Source organism: Cyprinus carpio, chromosome A13, assembly GCF_018340385.1.
Source record: "Cyprinus carpio isolate SPL01 chromosome A13, ASM1834038v1, whole genome shotgun sequence".
Lineage (NCBI taxonomy): Eukaryota > Metazoa > Chordata > Actinopteri > Cypriniformes > Cyprinidae > Cyprinus > Cyprinus carpio.
In genome coordinates this window covers 13348128-13367787 of record NC_056584.1, presented here as the reverse complement: position 1 = coordinate 13367787, position 19660 = coordinate 13348128, and the positions used below count along the sequence as shown (strand labels likewise).

Here is a 19660-nt window from a genome sequence, read left to right as displayed (position 1 = left end):
AACCGCTGCTCAAGTTGAACACGACACATCCGGAGTGTGTGTGTTACCAGTGAGTTCTCCTAAACTCATCGCTGCTCTTTTATTTTGATTAGATAATCATTAAGTGTTCAAGAATAGAAGCAGTTAAAGTGTTAGAGTATACATTGTGCTGGTATAACTGTAGTGCCCTGTGATTTCTGTGATGCGGAAAATGCAGACGGAATCCTGTCATAAAAACAGAATTGACAGTTTAACACGGAATGTCATGGGGGATTGGTCAAATTTTTAATTAATTAATCAAAAGTAGGTCACTACACTTAAATCAAATCGTGATATGGATTAGTATCTGTAACTATTAAGCCTTAAAAGTCGATTTAAATATGAATCCTGCATGTTCTGCATGACTCAAATGGCGCAGACGCGAGGTTTCATTTATACTGAAGCACGTGTGACGCTCGCGGTGATTTCAGCTTCTGACCATTTGATTTGAGTAAAACTAGCCTCATATCAAATACACAGAACTGTAAAGGTATTCACAGCAACCCATCTAAATAAAAGTCCGGTCTATTTTTCAGTAGAATGTACATAGCCTACTACTACTACTAAAATGAGACAAAATTTAATTTTTAAGGAATAATCACACAACATTTCTTCCATGTTTTAATTTTAATAGTAAATCCCCTTTGTTTGCCAAAAAAAGTTTGCTTAATTTTCAGCAATTAAAAGATAAATTAAATGAATGTTTCATTCCTTGATTTGATAACCAGAAAAATTTAATACACAACACTGAATATTTGAGGGGGAAAAAAATCATAACGCTTCTTTAAGAAAAAAAATGAATAAATTCAGTTGTTTTATGCATTCATATAATTAGACATGCTAAAACACAGAGTTTGGTAACAACAAAAAAAAATATGGTGAGAAAAAATTAACCATTTCATAGGGCCCTAAACGTAATTTTTGTTAAACCTTTATTAAATTGATGTGAAAATGTATAAGTTTCATGGTTTTAATTAGACTTGCTTTTTCATTAATAAACTTTAACTATTAAGTGGAGAAAAATTAAAACGGAAAAAACTGAATCTAGAAAAATTCAAACGGAAATAACAGAATTTAGGAAAAAATAAAATGGATTTTGTGGTAATTTCAACATTTACTATTACTATTATTATTACTTTTATTATTATTACTACTAGTAGTATGATTTAGTAAGGTTTTTTTTTTTTTTTTTTTTTTTTTTTTTTTTTTTAAATCAAGCACAATTTTAGTTTTTGTTTAGTATTGGTTAATTAATCGGTATCGGACAGTGTGGTCAAACCTAGCTATCGGTATCAGCAAAACCACTATCAGTCGACCTCTAATTTAAATACATAAAACACAAACATGTCCAATAATCACTTAAAATGTGGCATGTCTTATGACACTAACTTGCAGGTGTTGTTCTTGGCGTCATCAGGGCAGTGCCCTGAGCAGTAGCAGCTGAGGAAGCGAGCAGCATCTTCTGGTGCCACAGTAGAGTCGTCCCCGGGCCTTCTGGAGTCTGAGCCAGGCTTCACTCCAGTGCCCTGTAGCACATGGTCAGGATTCTGACCTGCTGTAAGTGACAAGACACTAACAATCAATGGCAGGCCAGGTGAGCAGACACACAAAATGTTCAAAAGTTTGGGGTCAGGAACATTATCTAAAAATAAATTAATACTTTTATTCAGCAGGAATGCATTAAATTGATCAAAAGTGACAGTAAAGACATGTACATCATTTCAAAACATATAGATTTGTTAAAAATCTGTTCCTTTGACATTCATCAGATAATCCTAAAAATTATAAAGTTTTCCACAAAAATATTAGGCTGTGCAAGTTTTTTTTTATTTTTTATGTTAATAAGAAATGTTTCTTGAGCAGCAAATTAGCATATTTGAATGATTTCTGAAATGTGTGACACTGAAGACTGAAGTAATGATGCAATTATTTTAAATTGTAATTGTATTTCACAACTTTCCTTTTAACTGAACTTTTAATCAAATGAATGCAGCCTGCAGGGCAGAAGAGAATTCTTTCAAAAACCTAAAAAAAAAAAAATAAAATCTTACAGACCCCAAACTTTGAACATTAGTGTAGATCTATGACAATTATAGCTTAAAAGCTCGCAAGTTGTGTTTTTTCTCTTCATAAAATGTCTTAAGTAGGGAAGCAAAAAGTAACAGTACTTAAGAACCAAAAATATACTAAAATAAAAGAAAGCTTTGATACCTACCTTTCTGTAGTATCTGTATCGAATACTCAATTTAGTAGCCTGTTCTGGCTGAGTCGGCTAATAAAATTTAGGTATTGTGTCAATCCTCAATAATCTCCTACTTTTATAATTTCCCATCCTTCGCTCCTCCTCTTTAAACCTGCTCCTGTTCAGATCCAGCACAACTACCAAGTACATCCCTGTAGGCCCCTTTCTGTTTCAAACCCTCACTCACAACCATTTATTTTGCTTTTTATTTGAATTTCATTTCAATAAAGGCCTCTGAGATGTCACTACTAATCTTACAGTCTTCTTATCATGCCACAGTTCATCAGCATGTACTGCTGAAGCTTTCTGTTCAGCATGACTCCACTGCAGACGTTCCAGTCCAGACCTGTCGGTAAAACATCTAATCACTCACAAAGCAGCAGTTTGTGAGATTGGGCGGCAGGGCTCTTTTTATCAGCTGCATTCCATCTTCAGATCCCATTACGGTCTGTCTTATACAGCCTCCACATGTGCTGCTGATCTTACAATTAGACTGGACTCTCCTCTTGGACTAATTCAATTAGGACTCAGTGCTTAAATAGAGAACTGGGCATGATAAAGGAGATTCTGTTACTCAACGATTCAATGCATAATTCAATGAATCGTCTACAATGTACATACAGTGAAAATGTGATTGATGAGTACAAACAACTCAATATAAACACAGTATGAGCCCAACAAAACAGGCAGCCTATGATGAACACACATTTTCCCATGTGTAAGCATATCATGCCCAACGGCAAAAGAAAACATTTTATTTAGAATATTTAGCTCTTAGCTGAATTATACGTAATAAGTTAAAATAGATTTTACCATACTGCGGGTGCTTAAAGAGATAGTTCTAGTAAAATTCTGTTATTTTCTTACCTCATGTTTTCCCAACCCTGTATAACTTACTTTCTCTTGAGCAATACAAAAGAAAATATTTTGGAAAAATTTGTGTTTTTGTCCACAATGAAAGTCAGAGGGGTTCAGTGTTGCTTTTGGCTTGGAATGACATGAGGGTGATTAAAAGATTTCATTTTTGGGTGAAATATCCCTTTTACCCTCTAAAAACATATTATATAATGAGATTCATTAGATATAAATCGTTATAGTCATTACTGTTGTTTATATAACAATTCTAGTTACTAAAGTTCCTAGGGCTGTGACGGTCGCCGTGACAACTGCATCACCGCGGTTGTCTACTGCCACCGCCGGTAGTGCACGTGACGTCATGCACTCTATAACAAGCATAGTAAGTTTTGGCCAAATAAAATGAGCCAAATACAAACGAGACAGCGATAAATGAAATATGTTAACAAGAAATGTGGGAACAATTCCTATTTCAAAGCACATGTAGATGAGGAGTTAATGCGTCGCTTGCTTGGCGGCGGAACAGTGAACCGTGTCTACACCGAACGCGACAACACCGCATCACAACAGGTTTAGTCTGTCTGGTGTCTACACAGGACATTTGAACTTTGTGTCAATACCTCATAAATAGGACGAGGCAGTTTACTGTAGGGGATTTATCACGTCGTGCCGCATCCAATGTAGCATCACTGATTATAATGAGTTTTATATTATTTTGTCGTGCCGCGTCACTCGCGTCCGGTAGACAGGGTACATTTAACTTTCTTATTTGGTCAACTTTCTTGTTTAACTGTATTATTTCTTTATGTTAGTGTTTTGCAGGCTGTGTATTCACTGACAGAATTGCTAAAATAAACACGAGCTGACGAGTTAAATCGGGTGTGTTAGATGAGTCAGACAGTGCTGGGCTGCTCCAGGACAGTTATGAAAACCATTTCAGAGACATGTTCTTAAATGTGACTTATATAAAATATATTAGATGCATGCACAGATTTAAGTCAGCTTTAATCCCCTTTTGTAACTTCATGACTTAACTGACCACGACATTGCATGTATCAACCCTCTACATTGCGAGTAAATCACTCCTACTTCGCACATATGCGATGAGGAGTTAATGCTTCACTCTGGCGAATGAATGTGTCTAACATTAGCCAATGGCATAATATATTTAGTCTCAGATGTCTTACTCGCCAGTTGTGAGTTGGAGGCAAGTATAAGTTTAGCGCACATATATTTTACTCGGGGAACACACGTGCCGAGCGATCCAGAGTTTCTTTCACTGATCAAGTGATCTGTGATATTTTTTGTCAGTTCCGCTCAATGGACGCCCAGTAGACCTGGTACATGAAAAGTTCCTATTGGATTTTTGTTTAACTGTGAAGAACTGCTTTATTTCTGTTTTGCAGTGGCTGTGTATTAATGCGCAAAATGGCAAAAATCATTGGCTGGTGAGTCACCTACGAGCAAATCAGATGACCGAACGCAGGGCAACCTGATTACAGTATGAAAACCATTTCATTAGATGTTCTTAAATGTAGAATTATATTAAAATATATTAGATCATCATATCACAGTATTATTGGTCAGGTTTAATCCCCTTTTTTAACAGAAACACTTAACTGACCACGACAAAGTATCAACCCTCTACATTGCTAAATTCACTCGCATATGCGAAAATGTTCACTCTGGCGAATTCATGATGTCTAACATTAGCCAATGGCTAATAATTCTCAGATTTTACTCGCCAGTGTGTGAGTTGGAGGCTAAGTATAAGTTTAGCGCACATATATTTTCACTCGCCGAACACACTGACTGAGCGATTCAGAGTTTCTTTCTCGTCAAGTGATCTGTGATATTTTATCAGTTCATCTCAATGGACGCCCAGTGCACCTGTGTTTGAAAAGTTCCTTTGGATTTTTTTCAACTTTGAAGAACTGCCGGGTTTTCTGGTAGTGGGTGGAACTAATGCCGGAACTAATTGCGCAAGGGCAATCTCAGAGGCTTGTGCTCATGTACTTTAGCAAATCAGTTTGACCGATATGAAAGAATACAGGCTACAGTCATGAATCCGGCGCCTTCTTATGCGTAGAATGAAGAGCAATATTATTATTAGCATCAGTTATCAGTATTATTTCCGTTCCCCCCCCTTTTTTTACTGAAACATTGAAGTGAAGTGCCAGCACCACCTGTCCTAAATTCAGTCACGTCTATGCATTCATTCTGTGACCAAGTAAATAAATTACTAAAGTTCTATCATTAGAAAAGTGACTGATTATCAGATATCATGCAATGCTTGACTGATTTTAAGAGTGTATTTTCAGGTTTGAAAAAATATTTAATTTAATATTAATATATAGTATTATATATATATATATATATATATATATATATATATATATATATATATATATATATATATATATATATATATATATATATATATATATATATATACACACACACACACACACACACACACACATATTAACAACACCGCATCACCAAGGCGTCCGTAGAATTTTTTTTGTATGTAAAATTCACACTATTGAATGAAAATAGTTCTGAATCTGCAACTTTTAGGGCTGTGACAGTGGCAGATTTTTTAACCATCGTGGACCAATTACCGCCGGTGATGCGGTGTTGTTATATGTGTGTGTGTGTGTGTGTGTGTGTGTGTGTGTGTGTGTGGTGTGTGTGTGTGATGTGTTTTGTGTGTTATATATATATATATATATATATATATATATACCACACACACACACACACACACACACACACACACACACACACACACACACACACACACACACACAACAACACCGCATCACCGGCGGTAATTGGTCCACGATGGTAAAAATCTGCCACTGTCACAGCCCTAAAAGTTGCAGATTCAGAACTATTTTTATAGTGATATTTACATAAAAAAAAAAAAACATTCGAATTTGGATGGTGTGGAAAGAGGAAATTGTGGTTGTCTTTAACAGCATTATGAGAGGCAAAGACAGAATGTGAGACAGTAAGAAACATTAACACAAACAAGACTGCTGAAGAAACACCCTGAAAAAACAGAGCTGATGGCGGAAGATAAAGCCCACTGCCTTTGATAGGCTCAGACTATCAGAACAATTCTAGACCGCAAACTAAATGATGCACTCAGCCTCTCAAATGCTCTCGTTCAGGGTGCGGACAGACTCTATATCTTTCTTACTTAAGTGGATCAAACACACCATCTAATGTTACTTTACTAAACTATAAAAATAAACTCTTAAAGAGAATTACACTGTCTAGACTTAATCTCATTCAACTGCTCGCAAGGGATTTCAATGAGGTCATTCAGTAATTGAGCTACTCATAAAGCAAATGTAAGAGATTGTGTGGCCTTGAGCCCAGGCTAAGGGAGACAGTCCCCCTTTATGACCGCAGATCCTGATGCACAGGGCCAGGATGGAAATTTCACATTAGGAGAAAGCTGGACATGGATCAAATGAGCAAAGCCCCACAGAGGAACCCATGGGATCCTTCTACATCACTCTTTACTCCCCTTCTCCATTCTTTCCACTCAAGGTCGGTGCTTGAGGAATGATTTTGGGATTGAAGGATCTTGAATCCTTGAAGGTTCTGGTTTTCACTGTAACTGCACAAAAATCTATGGGAGTGGCAGAAAGTGCAACTTACAACAATGCTAGGATTTCAAAACTCTCATGGTCTTCAAAATAGCTATGAGGCAGTCCTTCTGACTGGGCAAAGGATCTCTGCCCACTGCTGGCTTGTGACTGGCTGTGGGCGATGACTGATGTGTCAGAGGGGCCCATTAGAGCCTCCACATTAATATGTGAGCCTAATTTTGCCGCCGGTTACAGTGGAGCCTGAGGTCTGGCAGATCATCTCCCCATAAAGAGACTCTCTAGCAGATACACACCATTACCCTCTCTCTCTCTCTCTCTCTCTCTCTCTCTCTCTCTCTCTCTCCATCTCATTAATAAAAAAAGACCAAACAGAAAAAAAATATCAAAATAACAAAATGGCTTCTTGAAATGGTACTTGGAAGAGCCTTCACAGCAAGGCATTGTTTTATTGACTATATATCACTTTACATTGTTTAATGTTCAATCTTCACACATGCTTCTTGAAATGGTACTTGGAAGAGAACTGTGAATTAAATATAACTGAATTAAGTCAGTATACTGGAATAAATTGCCTGTGTCATTTCTGGGGCAATTTTAAATTTTTCACCTCGCCAAATTAAATGCCTGCCTACATTTAAAAAACACGCTTTCTTCTCCCCTAGGAGGAGTGCTAACCTCACTCACTATTAAATCCAGGTAGAAGTCTACAATTGCTTGGAAAAAAAGCACTTAGCACTATGGAGCCAATTGAGGGATTTCAGTCTCCCAATATTCTCTGTTTCTTCACGATTATGTTTCAGAGGTGCAGACACCTGCCTGAAATTACACCTCAGGGGTGCATCTGATGAGCAAGGTAAAAAAGATGTACTATAGAGGTATTTAACTAGCCGTTACACAACTCTAACACTGAGAGAAACAACAGCGCATTGAGAAGTCAAATGTCCTTGCCTTCATGCTGCGTCTATGGTTTCAACCATCTCCTTTTCTGCTGCACCTGTACAAAAATACACTGACAAGGACATTAGACTGATGTTTGATATATATGAACTCTAAAGGAAAACTGAGCTGTTTGAAAATCCCACTACTTGGCATGTTACAAGGCTTCTTCTCTTTCTCTCAACTAATTTATCAGTCAAATAAAAAAGTACTGAAAAGACCTTTAAAAAAAATCTAAGTGTGGACTAAGTAAGATTAATTCAAAACTTTTCAAACATTTTTCTAGTTCTTAAGTCAGTGTATAACAGAAAGCAAGCCACTTGTAATATCTAAAATCTACTAAATGAGGGCTTCAACAGCAGAAAAGGGCCCAAGTATTTCTGTGTTTGGAATAGTTCTTACCAACTAGTAATTGTGAAGTGCCATAGAGGAAATGGTTAATGTGCTAAAAAAGGAAGAGAGAGCGGCAACAATCACTTCAACAGCTTCCTTTAGAGGGGGGCCTCTGAGAGACTCAGAAGTGAGTCACGACAGGAAAGATGTCTTTTGAACTCCCTGGCATGAGTAAACACACCTCAGAGATATCAGAGGGTGTTCTAACCTAGAGCACAAAGTATTGTTTTACACAGAAGTTCAGAGTTAAAGTATGTTAGCATAAACAATGTGAGCTAAAATGTAAAGCAGCAGGCTTTTCAACTCAAACTAAATTTTTTCTGTGCACTAAATTGCTTTCCGAGCATTCGGCTGTTGCTGTTTGCCTTCACAGCTCATTGACTGTCTGCAGGCAACCATCAGTTAGTTTGTCTCAGGGATAGCGTTTTTATCAAACAAAGGTATCAGTTTTCTTTGACATCAGTAAACATCAGGTTTTTAAGCATATGGAAACATTCAGACGGACACATATGATTCCTGCCCTGCTGTACTGCAATCACATCAAAGCCCCCCAAAAAACAAACAGATGCAAGAGAATGCGAAACTCGAAACTACCAGAGTGTCTCAGCTTTAAACTTGTACCTTATTACCTAAACTTTAAATCACAAAAACACCCATCACAATATTTTACACTGTCCTGGTGACATCGATATTATATTGCTATATGAGAAAAAAAAAAAAAAAAATTATGGGCAAAATATTTTAACCTTATATAACTAGAAAAGGTGAGGGATTGGACATAGACCTGAAAAGTATTTTTTTTATTGTGCCATTGTTTTCTCAAAAAGTGCAAACGTGCAACATGAGGTAGGCCTGTATGAATTAAATTTTGTGTTTGAGTAGGCCAGTGGTTCCCAAACGTTTTCTGCCGGGCCCAAACTTTTTATACAAAAAACCCATTTCAAAGAAAAAAAACATTTTCAAGGACCCCTACCCCCCTTCTTTTTTTTGGAAAGTCTCTTATGCTCACCAAGGCTAAATTTATTCATTAAGAATACAGTAAACACTGTAATATTGTGAAATATTGTCAATTTAAATTATCTATTTAAAGATTTTAACATATAGGCTACTGCATTCCTGTGATCAAAGCTGAATTTTCAGCATCATTACTCCAGTCTTCAGTGTCACATGATCGTTTTTTGCGTCACACGTGCTATGTTTTTATTTGATTAGGCGAAAAACATCCTGTGAGTACAACCATGGTGAGGATAAATCAAAACGCAGGAAAGCCAAACACAGACGTGTCTGGGTTCACAGCACCATACAGAGGCGCACACAACTCAGTGAAGTTGTATCATAGATTTTAGGGGTGCCCGCAAACAGCTACAATAACGCGCTTCTCCATTTTCTGATTCAACCAGATGTGCCAATAAGGTCTTCACTGATTGGCTAGCGCGAGAGCGCGTCAGGTGAATTTTCCGCTCTAACTGAAATTTTTGAACTTGCGTGGAAGACTTGATTGAGGCGAATATCTCGCTGGACCACAGGAGTAAGCGAATTGCGCTCTATTAATTTGGTCTGTTACGATGCTCTATGTGTTTGATTACTAATGCCTGTGTTGTACAGCATTGCACACAGAGGACAAAAACGTTCAGCATCGACTCTTTATCGTCATTTGTGTTCAAATTTGCAAAGCGTACCAAATTGAACAAAACAATATAAATGCAAAATTTGAATTCATAAACATATATAACGGTATCCACAGTATACCAAAATCCATATCATGGAACAACATAATACTGGTAGACACTTTCATACCAGTATATAACGCCCACCCCTCCCATCTGTACCTCACTGAGTTCAAATGAAAATATAACAATTAATTAAGAAACTTTTACAAATTGCTTCAATACAGAGCTTCACAGCATAAAATAAAACACTACATTCTTATTTTTTTGTTGAAGTTCTATCTGTGGAATTAAATTACCTTTGGCACAAGACTGTTTGAGTCACAGCCATTCTGTGTGATACTGTGTAATAATTTAGATTACTGTTATGTTACTACACAACAGTAATAATATATTTCTTGATTTCTTCAATTAAACATCTTTAAATATCTAAGCTTTCAGTATGAATATAGTCTGTGTGCATTCAGTGTTCACTTGAACTCCGCATTCAGAATTAAATATTGAAATGCTTGTGAGCTGAGCTCTCAGAACAGAGTTTGCATAGAGAAATCACAAATAGGCTAGGCAAACTCATAAACTTTATGTAAAGACTATAAATATAAGCTAAAGCTACTGTAAAAGTACGACACAGGCAAAGACACAGGTGTGAAGGAAAGAACCCTTACCTCCAACGCAGAGCCTCAGAAGCAGGCAGACTCCGGCCAAAACCACAGTGGCATACAAAAGCTGTGCCATCGTCAAACAGCGTTGTCGTAATGAGATGAGTGATGATGGCTGCTTATGCTCCTGAAATCCCAGTGAAGACTAATGTACAGGTGGAGCAATTAAAATTATGGCTGAAGAGATGCAGAGAATGAGAGGAAGAGCTGGGGGATGATGATGGCACTAGAAACTCAGAGATCCCTTTTCACGGGGTCCACGGCACTAAAGTAATAAAAGAAACAAACAAACAAAAACAAAAAAACGTGATGAGCAGATCATACATGTCTCAATGCATCTTTCTAGACAAGTTTAAACAATCTCTACAAACACAAAGTCCTAAAAAAAAATCATCTATAGTGTAATAATCTCTCAATATTACAAGAAAAAACAGCCTTGATTCAGCAGTGCTGTAATTCTTCTTGGTAGCACTGGAGATCATTGCCTCCTTGTTTTTTCTGGGCTTGACCCCTCAACCCGTCAGGCCGGCGCTACTCTTGAATGCTGAAACATGCCCAAATAATTTGATGAAGGATGTTCCGCAATTACCCCATTGGCCCCTTCCAGCGTTAATAACATGATGTGTCTGTTCCCTTGTAGGCCTGTGCATCTCGCTGCAATTAGTGGCCCTGAGCGAAGTCTGCCCTGAGGAGGGAATAAATTAGTTGTGGAGTGGGCTGGTGTCTGTCACTTCTGATTTGCCTAAGGGGGACAAAGAGCCCCGACCTGTGCCCCACTTTCACACATCCCTGACCGGATAACAAGGGCACAAAGCTAGCCTCCGCAAAGCGAGGGGACATGATAGCTGTGTAGGCACCTACACACAGAGACAAGAAGCTGCGGCTGCAAGGTTAAGAGGTACACAAGCAGCAGGATCAAGCACAACTGGGAAAAGTTGAGGCCTGCTGCAAAGATGATGGCTCACAACTTACCAGGTGGCATCACATTTGAACACTTTTAAAAAAAAAAGAACGGTATAAAGAGCCATGTTAAATTTGCATGTGTAAAGATATGGTAAGGATGCCATATCAGACAAGCATCCAAAGTCCTTTCTTGCTTTCTCTCTTGCATCAGGAATGAAATCTGGTGCTAAGACCGCAACATATAAGGTTGAGAGTGGGTGGAGAGCCAACACAGTACAGGAGGATGTTTAGAGGTGTCAGTCACTACTTTCAAAAGACCCAGTCTTCAGAGTCACATTATCCTTCAGAAATTGTTCCTAACAATTCTAGACTAAGAAACATTCTAACTATTATCCATGTTGAAAACAGTTTTGCTGTTTAACATGTTTATTGCAACTGTGATCAAAAAGTTCAAAAGAACATCCTAAACACCAAGGAAATGAAAGCAATCACACATTCTGCAAGTAAAATCAACTTTTATTCAGAAGTTTCTTATACATGAATGGCTAAGCAAGTTGAGTCAGGTCTTGACTTGAAGACAAAACCTGGGTCTGCACATCCAAAAAAGAAGTGTGGAGATAAGGACACCCCTGAAAACAGCGTATTATGCTTCTAATATTAGACAGATTAAATCTACTGCTAAACCTTGGGGACGTTCATATAAAACAAGTCCAGCAGTCAAGTGCCTTCAATGGACATCTATCACTATTATTGCTTCAAAAGTATCACAGATCTTAAAAAGCAATATATAAGGCACACTATGGGTCAGTGTTTCATCAGACACTCCTGGAGCTTTGCCCTCTGAAAGGCTTTGATGGCGCCATAAATTTATTTAAGGAGGCTGAATGAATAGGGGTATTGTATGGTGATGTGTAACTATGGTGTATCTTTGGAGTCAACCTTAAGGCCTGTACTTCATTTTCTGCATTCCGCTGAATCTTGTGCACAGCCATGTCTGCATAGCAGACAGTGTGCAGAATGCAGTAAGCTGAAGTAAACTTTGGGCTTTATGCTTGACCATGAATCTCTCTCAATCCCTAAGAATTGAGTAATATCTGACCTTCCTAATGTGCAGAACTCAATGGTTCCCTCAGGTCAAAAACCCAACATAAATGACAGTTCACCACAACATTCAGACGGTTTGGGTGGGGGTTCCAACCAGAAGAAAAAGCCAATGTGTGATAATATTATGAAATATATTTGTGAAATAAAACTCACCTTGCCTTTCTTATCACTTCTAACTACAGCCTGCATGACGACCAGAGTGGTCTGGTGTTTGTCTCCCCCTCGCCCCCGCTCTCTTAGGCTGCTTTGGCCCGGGTCTCTGGTCCCTCCAGGGGCCCCTCCTTTTAGCAGGGCTCCCAGTACTGGAGGATCCCTTCCCTCAGTGTCGGCGCTATGCCCAACATGCCTTTCAAGGCCTGCTAAACTGCACGGCAGACTTTCTGGCTCTGCTGCCATTGTTTGCATGGCTGCTTTGCGCCTCATCTCAGGAAAGGATTAGCATAAGAATTCTTAAGCACAATGAGATGTGCCCCACAACCAGCTCTCTCTCTTCTATCATCTTCTCTTCTTTTCATCCTCACTGAAGTCCCACATCTCCTCCTGACACAAAACCAAACACTGTCAAGCAGCTGCATCGCAGAGAGTCAGTCAAGCAGAGACTTTAAAAGTAGCACAAGACTGGTGACACAGCAGTGGATTGCAGGAGAAGAACAAAAGTTAATCCGTGGAGCATCTGGGTACAATATGAGCTCCTAAGGCCAGATTCCTCTGGGGGGGTGATGGGTTGAGACAACATTTTTAGAACAAAGCCCCCAAAATTTTAGCACATTTTGGCTGAGAACTTAAGAAACTCAGCCCAACAGACTAAGATCGGAACAGCTCGTCTATGAAGCACTAACTAAATCTTTCGCCCTCGTGCCAGTGCATGTCTTCAGATATTGTTGTGAGAGGAAAAAAATTCAGTGCTTGATTAAAGATTACAAGGCCAAATAAATTTAAAAAATGCATGAATTAATCATTTATAAATACTTATGTTTGTTTATAAATATGATTTCATGGTGACTTTAATAATTGATCAGTTCTCCAAAAAGACATTCTACACTTTATTATTATATTTCTCTACTTTTGTTTCTTGGAATTTATATAGGAACAAATATGGGGATGGAAAAGTCCACAAATTTCCTGGAATTACTGAAGCAGCAGAGGTTTATTGCAAGTTCGTTTTCCTTTACCTGCCTCACACATTCCACCAAAGGGTCTGAGCATGTGGGTGTGCTGGGGTTTGATGATAAACAGGTTCAGAGCACAGACCTACCGTACTCCCTATATTGTCTCTTTAATTCTGAACCATCTCCAGACTTAAGATGACCCTGCACTGAGATACCCTTTACTTCAAGGGACACATTGTATCATACAGCCAGGAATAATGCCCGATATGTTATATTTTCAGACAATCTCATCTGTTATGATTAATTAAATAAACTGAAAACCTCTATCTAAAAAATCATACTCTTCTAAAAAATCATCTGCTAGTGGATACCAAGCGGCAACCTCTGCTAAAGCCCATACGATTAAATGTAAATGTAAACGGACTTTTTCTTTCAGATAATCCATTTTATATTTTCAGAGTAATCACATTACTTCTTTTTTGAAGTGAAAATAATTTTTTCCTCTGCGAAAATTAATTCCTGAATATTTCACAGCTTATACACCAAGCGAAAACCTCCTTAACTCTCTTCATCCCCATAACAAAATTAATTCCTGAATATTTCACAGCTTAGCATCTGCAGAACATGAAGGCCTGTTCACACCAAGCGGCAACCTCCTGCTCGCTCTTGTGAAGCCCATACGGAAGTGACTTAAACTGTAATTCGTCAAATGGCCACTAGAGGTGTATATGCCTTTCTTCTTTCAGACGAATCCAGTCGAAGTTATATAAAAAATTGTCTTTGATCTTTCAAGCTGTTGCATGCATCAGTCCAAAAGAAGTTAAATAAAAAGTGCCCATCCATTAAAAAAAAGTGTCTCACACGGCTCTGGGGGGTGAACAAAGGCCTCCTGTAGCGAATCGATGCGTTTTTGTAAGAAAATATACATATTCAAAACCTTATAACCACTTTAATGTAGCTTGCATCAACAGTTGTACACGGAAGCAGCTCCAGGCTGATGATGTATGAGGTCGGTATGAGGTCGCTGGGGAGTCTCGTGAAAACCAACGTTTGTTAACAGGAACAAAGGGAGCAAAGTTTCCTTACTTTAGCAAAGGAGAACCAGTCTCCTCTTGGCTTATATCAAAATCCTCCAACATTATTCTTTACAAATCCTCGTTTTTTACTTCCAATCAGTGACTGTTGTTTTGTTTTGATCTCTCCCCTGTGCTTCCACGTTCATCCCTTCTGAGCGGCGCATGCGCAAAGCCGAACTCGTACGTCATCCGCCCCCGGAACCTCGAGAAATTCTTTATACAGATCCGGCTTCCGTTTACAACAGTGAGCGCCACAAGCTACATCTCTTGCAAGTTGATTATTACGTTTTGCCTTTCTTACAAAAATACATCCACAAAAACAAAACGATGCCGTTGTTGACCCTAGACCTAGTTCAAAACATGGAGACATTAACAAGAAGAAAGTCATATAGAAATAAATTTAACATGAGGGATGACTTGAGGGTGAGTAATTTATGGGCTAATTTTCATTTTTGGGTTAACTAACCCTTTAAGTCTGCAGCTCAGGTGTGAGAGAAACTGGGTGGGGCTGTTGCCTTGGAAGCCAGCCAAAGATGGATGAACTGTGACCTGAATTCTTTTTTTTTTTTTTTAAGTGAATTCTTAGATCCAAACATGTGGAAACCATTTGTTGCAGTCCGTCCATCTCTGGTGTAGGGAGCATTTTTATCTACTGTGGTCATGTAATCACCACATGAAAACACACTTCTTGGTTGCTTGTAGTGCAGAGGGGATGTCAGAAGAAGTGGCTTTTTTTTTTTTAGCAGAGGTTTCCTTACCGTACAAAAAGATCCATTTCTGTGAACCCTGTAGGCATAGAGTTCGGTAAGCATGAAGGCTGGCTACAGGTGTCATTCGGATCCAGGTGGCTGAATGTCCAAATGGCATTTGGATACTTGCATAGTACCAAAAAATCCTATAAAACATAGGAGAAAATCTTTTATGCTGTAGAGTATGTTAAAGCAGTTTATTTTATTTATTTATTTATTTTTTACTATCAATCTTTAACAAACTGCCAGAAATACAAGGTTAAGGTAAGAGAGTTTATAAATAATAAATATTTGACTGAATCTCTAAACCAGGGTAACATGAGAACCCAGTCAATATTTGTATAATCTCGTCAGTGAAGCTGGTCCCGTGATTAGTAGTAAATCACCTGCTTTCAGATTGAGCAGCATTCACTACACAGAGCCGTAGTTCACTGACAAGCTAGGTGATATCGGACATATTCGAAATCGAATGTGATTCATCTGCGATTATGAATGCGTTATTGCCTAATTTTCAGTGAACTACGACATGCTGAAAAAACAGAAGGTGTTTATCTGACCCTAACCCTAACCCTAACTTGACTAAATCATCAGACAAATTCTCAAGTAGCCAAAAATCACCAAAATGCTCAACTCTACTACAAAGGCATTCATGGTTAAGTAATGCTGTTTGGTTACTTTGGCTGGGTTAAAGGAATAGTTCACCCAAAAATTTAAGTTCATTAAAGATCATCAGAACAGATTTTTAGCTTTGCTTTCAGAAGCTATGATTCAAATTGACTTATTTATAGATTTGTTTCTTACAAACACAATTTTATACTTCAGAAAACATTAAGTGATGGACTGGAGCTGTGCGAATTACTTGTGGGTTATTGTGATGTTTTTATCAGCTGTTTGAACTCTTCTTCTGACGTCTTCCATTCACTGCAGAGGATCAATTGGTGAGAAAAAGATGTAATGCTAAATATCTCCTAATCTGTTCTGATGAAGAAACAAACTTATCAACATCTTGGATGGCCTGAGGAGGGGTACATTTTCAGCAAATTTTCATTTTTGAGTAAACGATTCCTTTAAAATTGGCATTCTGGCTTTTTAAAGTACAATATCAAAACAAATCTTATATCTAAAGCCTGCCACCAAGTGGAATTAGACTAGTTGCTTTACAAAGAGAAAAGTGCTGGTATAAACAAGGCCTGGCGTGTCAAAGGCATTCCGAGCATTACAACTCTCACAAGATGTTCATTACTTGGCATTAAAAAAAAAGAAGAAGAAAAAACGGGCATGTAATTCAATCATCTGGGTCTCTACAACCAAATGAAATCCCCTTAATAATATGGTAAACAAGCATTGTGACTCATTATAAGACCAGACAGAAATCTTTTTGGTTGTCTTTGCACTAACCCAACCCCTCATTGAATTCACCCTATCTGGTGCCACTCTAAATAATTTACTCCGATAGCCAAGTGTATTTAAAGCAGATCAATACCATTAAAGGACAGCTGGGACATACTGAATAAACAGAGACCACTCTCCAGAACTACACTGGCCTCCCACTGCATAGCTTTATCCAATCTATCTTTATCTGATCTGCCATTACACTAACCAACAGTGGCGTAGAAAGAGTTAAAGAAATCAATGGCTCTCACTCACTTCCCTACCATCCATTGGACGCTCAAGCACAGAGGACTCCACAGCCTACAGTTAGTGTTAAAGAAAAGTCTGTTCAATAAAAGCTCAGCAGTGTGTATCAAATTTCCGTGCTCATCTAGGATTCGTTTTCCACCTTTTAGATCAGAATGATATGACTAAATGGTGGGGTGATTCATCAGCACCTTTATGATGGGATGGGTGATACATTTGGGGCCAGGTCTAGGTGGCCGTGTGTTTTTCCCTCCTACTTAGCCATCCTGTCTCCAGAGCGAGTCAGTGAGGGTGGGGGCTGACTTTAGATGGCGCAGCAGCCTGAGGAACGCAGGCAGGGATGTGAAACCTGATCTACACTGCCTCTTAACCCTCCTGCCCCCACGCCCCCCTCGTCCCCTCCAACCTCCCCACTCCTCGCCATAGACTCCCACTGCAATCCGATCCCTTGCACTGTGGCTGAGATTGAAACAAACTCCAAGAGGTCTCCAGGGCAACTCAATCTGGGCCTGGCTGATATTTTAAAAAACAGATAGGAGGAGAAAAACATCTCTGTTTATTGTTGTATGATATATAGCAGCCTTTTAAGCATTTAAGTGATTGATTTCGCACATTATCTGAGGGCAGATCTGTGCCAAATAGAATATATGTCAATAAGAAGTAAAACAGTCATGTTCAAATTGAGGGGGGTGCAAGGGATTGCTAGGGGGTCCATAGGTATGTTTAGAGACAAACAGTGTAAAATTATTAATAATAATAAAACAATAAAAAATAAAATGTAAAATAAATACATACAAAAATACATCAAAATATCAAAATAAAATTATAAATCTTTGATAATTATAATATATATAATAATTAACTTAATAGAAAAAAAATATTTTCCTATATATATATAGAGAGAGAGAGAGAGAGAGAGAGAGAGAGAGAGAGAGAGAGAGAGAGACATTTACAATAGATTTACAAAAAATTTACAGTTTTTTTCACTGTATAAATTGGGTATTTCTATACAAGAAACTATATAGATGCCTTTTAGGATGATTATATTTGGGGGTTTGTGGCCCCTACACTAAACCATCTACTCACACAAAGCACTTTACCATCACATCTGCATCACAATTGATCATTAATTAACATTCAAAGACTGAACAAATAATTGCTCTAGCAGTTACTGTAAATACAGTGTCACATGCTACACAATACAAATAACAGGACGTAAAAGGAGTCACTGTTTAGCACTTATTAACGTAACAGATCAGCCAGAAAATTACATTCTTTCATCCTTTCCCAATCTCCATGTCATACCAAACTTGCATAACTTACGTTCTTCTGTGAAACATGTGAATGATGATGTCACCATTCATTTTTACTGTACGGGGTAAAAATAAAGTGAATGCTGACTTTGCTCGCTAATATTCTGCCTCACATCTCCAGAAACTTACAGAGCACATGAGGCTGAGTAACTGATGACAATTTTTATTTTCGAATGAATCACCCCTTTAACAAACCCTGGCTTTCTTCTCATCAGCACAGGTTTTACACACACAATATATATATATATATATATATATATACATAAAAACACATAAAATAAAAACAGATATATATAGAGAGAGATAGAGGCATGTAGAGAGAGAGTGTGTAAAGGAGCTGAGCAGACCCCCTTCCCTCAGAACCCATAAATTAAAAGCAGCTATGTATTGAGCGGGCTAGAGGCATGTCCAAAAGAGACTAAAATCTGGAAAGCAGTACAAAATGTACACTAAAACCAGCACAATTTAAATGTAACGAATTTCCACGAACCTACTCCTAGAAAAAGGCCCCAAACAGCTTTTTGAGTCGGATACGTGAGCAAAACAACCTGGAGTTAAAAACAACCCATGAAAAGAATATATAATCCAGAATAAAAATAAACACGCTATTGTGAAGTGAAAAGAAACGAACATGAAATGTAAAACAGTTTCCATAAGAGAGAAAAATAAACATTTAAAAGCAACGCACAGCTGTCAAGATTTTCAGGGGATTTGTTGCTAGCGTTAAGCGAAAGTCGCGTTAATAACTTTTTACTCGGTCTTTTACAAATCCTGACAGTTTTCTTCTAACAATAACAATGGTATAGTAAACATAATATAACGCAGATTTACAAAGACACTGTATTACTTTGAAACAAGACAGTCCTTGTTGATAGTTATGGGAGTCTATTTAAACGTATTTTGACTTGCTAACGCTGATAGCACACTAGCTATCGCTCAAACTCGCTTTATTCTGAGGAAATCTCCCGACAAAATCATTTAACAAACGCGTAAACGCTCATTGTTATTTCTTTAACACTTGCACATTTGTGTAGAGCGTATTCAAATAATATATAACACACCATGGCAGTCAGTTTCGCCTTTGTAACGCGTTAAAAAAATTACGTGCAAATGGAAAATTTAGCGCAACAAACTTTCGCGAGGCAGCGTTTAGCACAGCCAAGCTAACACTTTCCATTTCACTTACCGAAAAGATTCTTCAGCAAATCTTATTTCGGTGTACTCCGTCAATTTATTGAGCTCTCGGCAATCGAATAACTCAAGAGGATTCGTTTCTAGTTGTGCTCGTGCTGGACTCTCATTGAGGTCTGATAAGGGTCTTGCACTGACCATCAAAGTCGAGACAACTCACAGCAGCGAGCGCGCCCCCTGG

The 19660-nt window shown here is 38.2% G+C and overlaps 1 protein-coding gene across 1 annotated transcript in view; it reads right to left on the bottom strand.

Moving 5' to 3' along the window:
- LOC109047029 (bone morphogenetic protein receptor type-1A-like) overlaps positions 1-19660 on the bottom strand; it is a 25943-nt gene extending 6283 nt beyond the window's left edge. The window contains exons 1-4 of the mRNA XM_042768850.1: positions 19475-19660; positions 15347-15483; positions 10403-10661; positions 1408-1573 (exon numbers count right to left, since the gene is read on the bottom strand). Coding sequence (XP_042624784.1) covers positions 1408-1573; positions 10403-10472 — 236 coding nt within the window. The 5' untranslated portion in view covers positions 10473-10661; positions 15347-15483; positions 19475-19660. The remainder of the gene's footprint in view (positions 1-1407; positions 1574-10402; positions 10662-15346; positions 15484-19474) is intronic.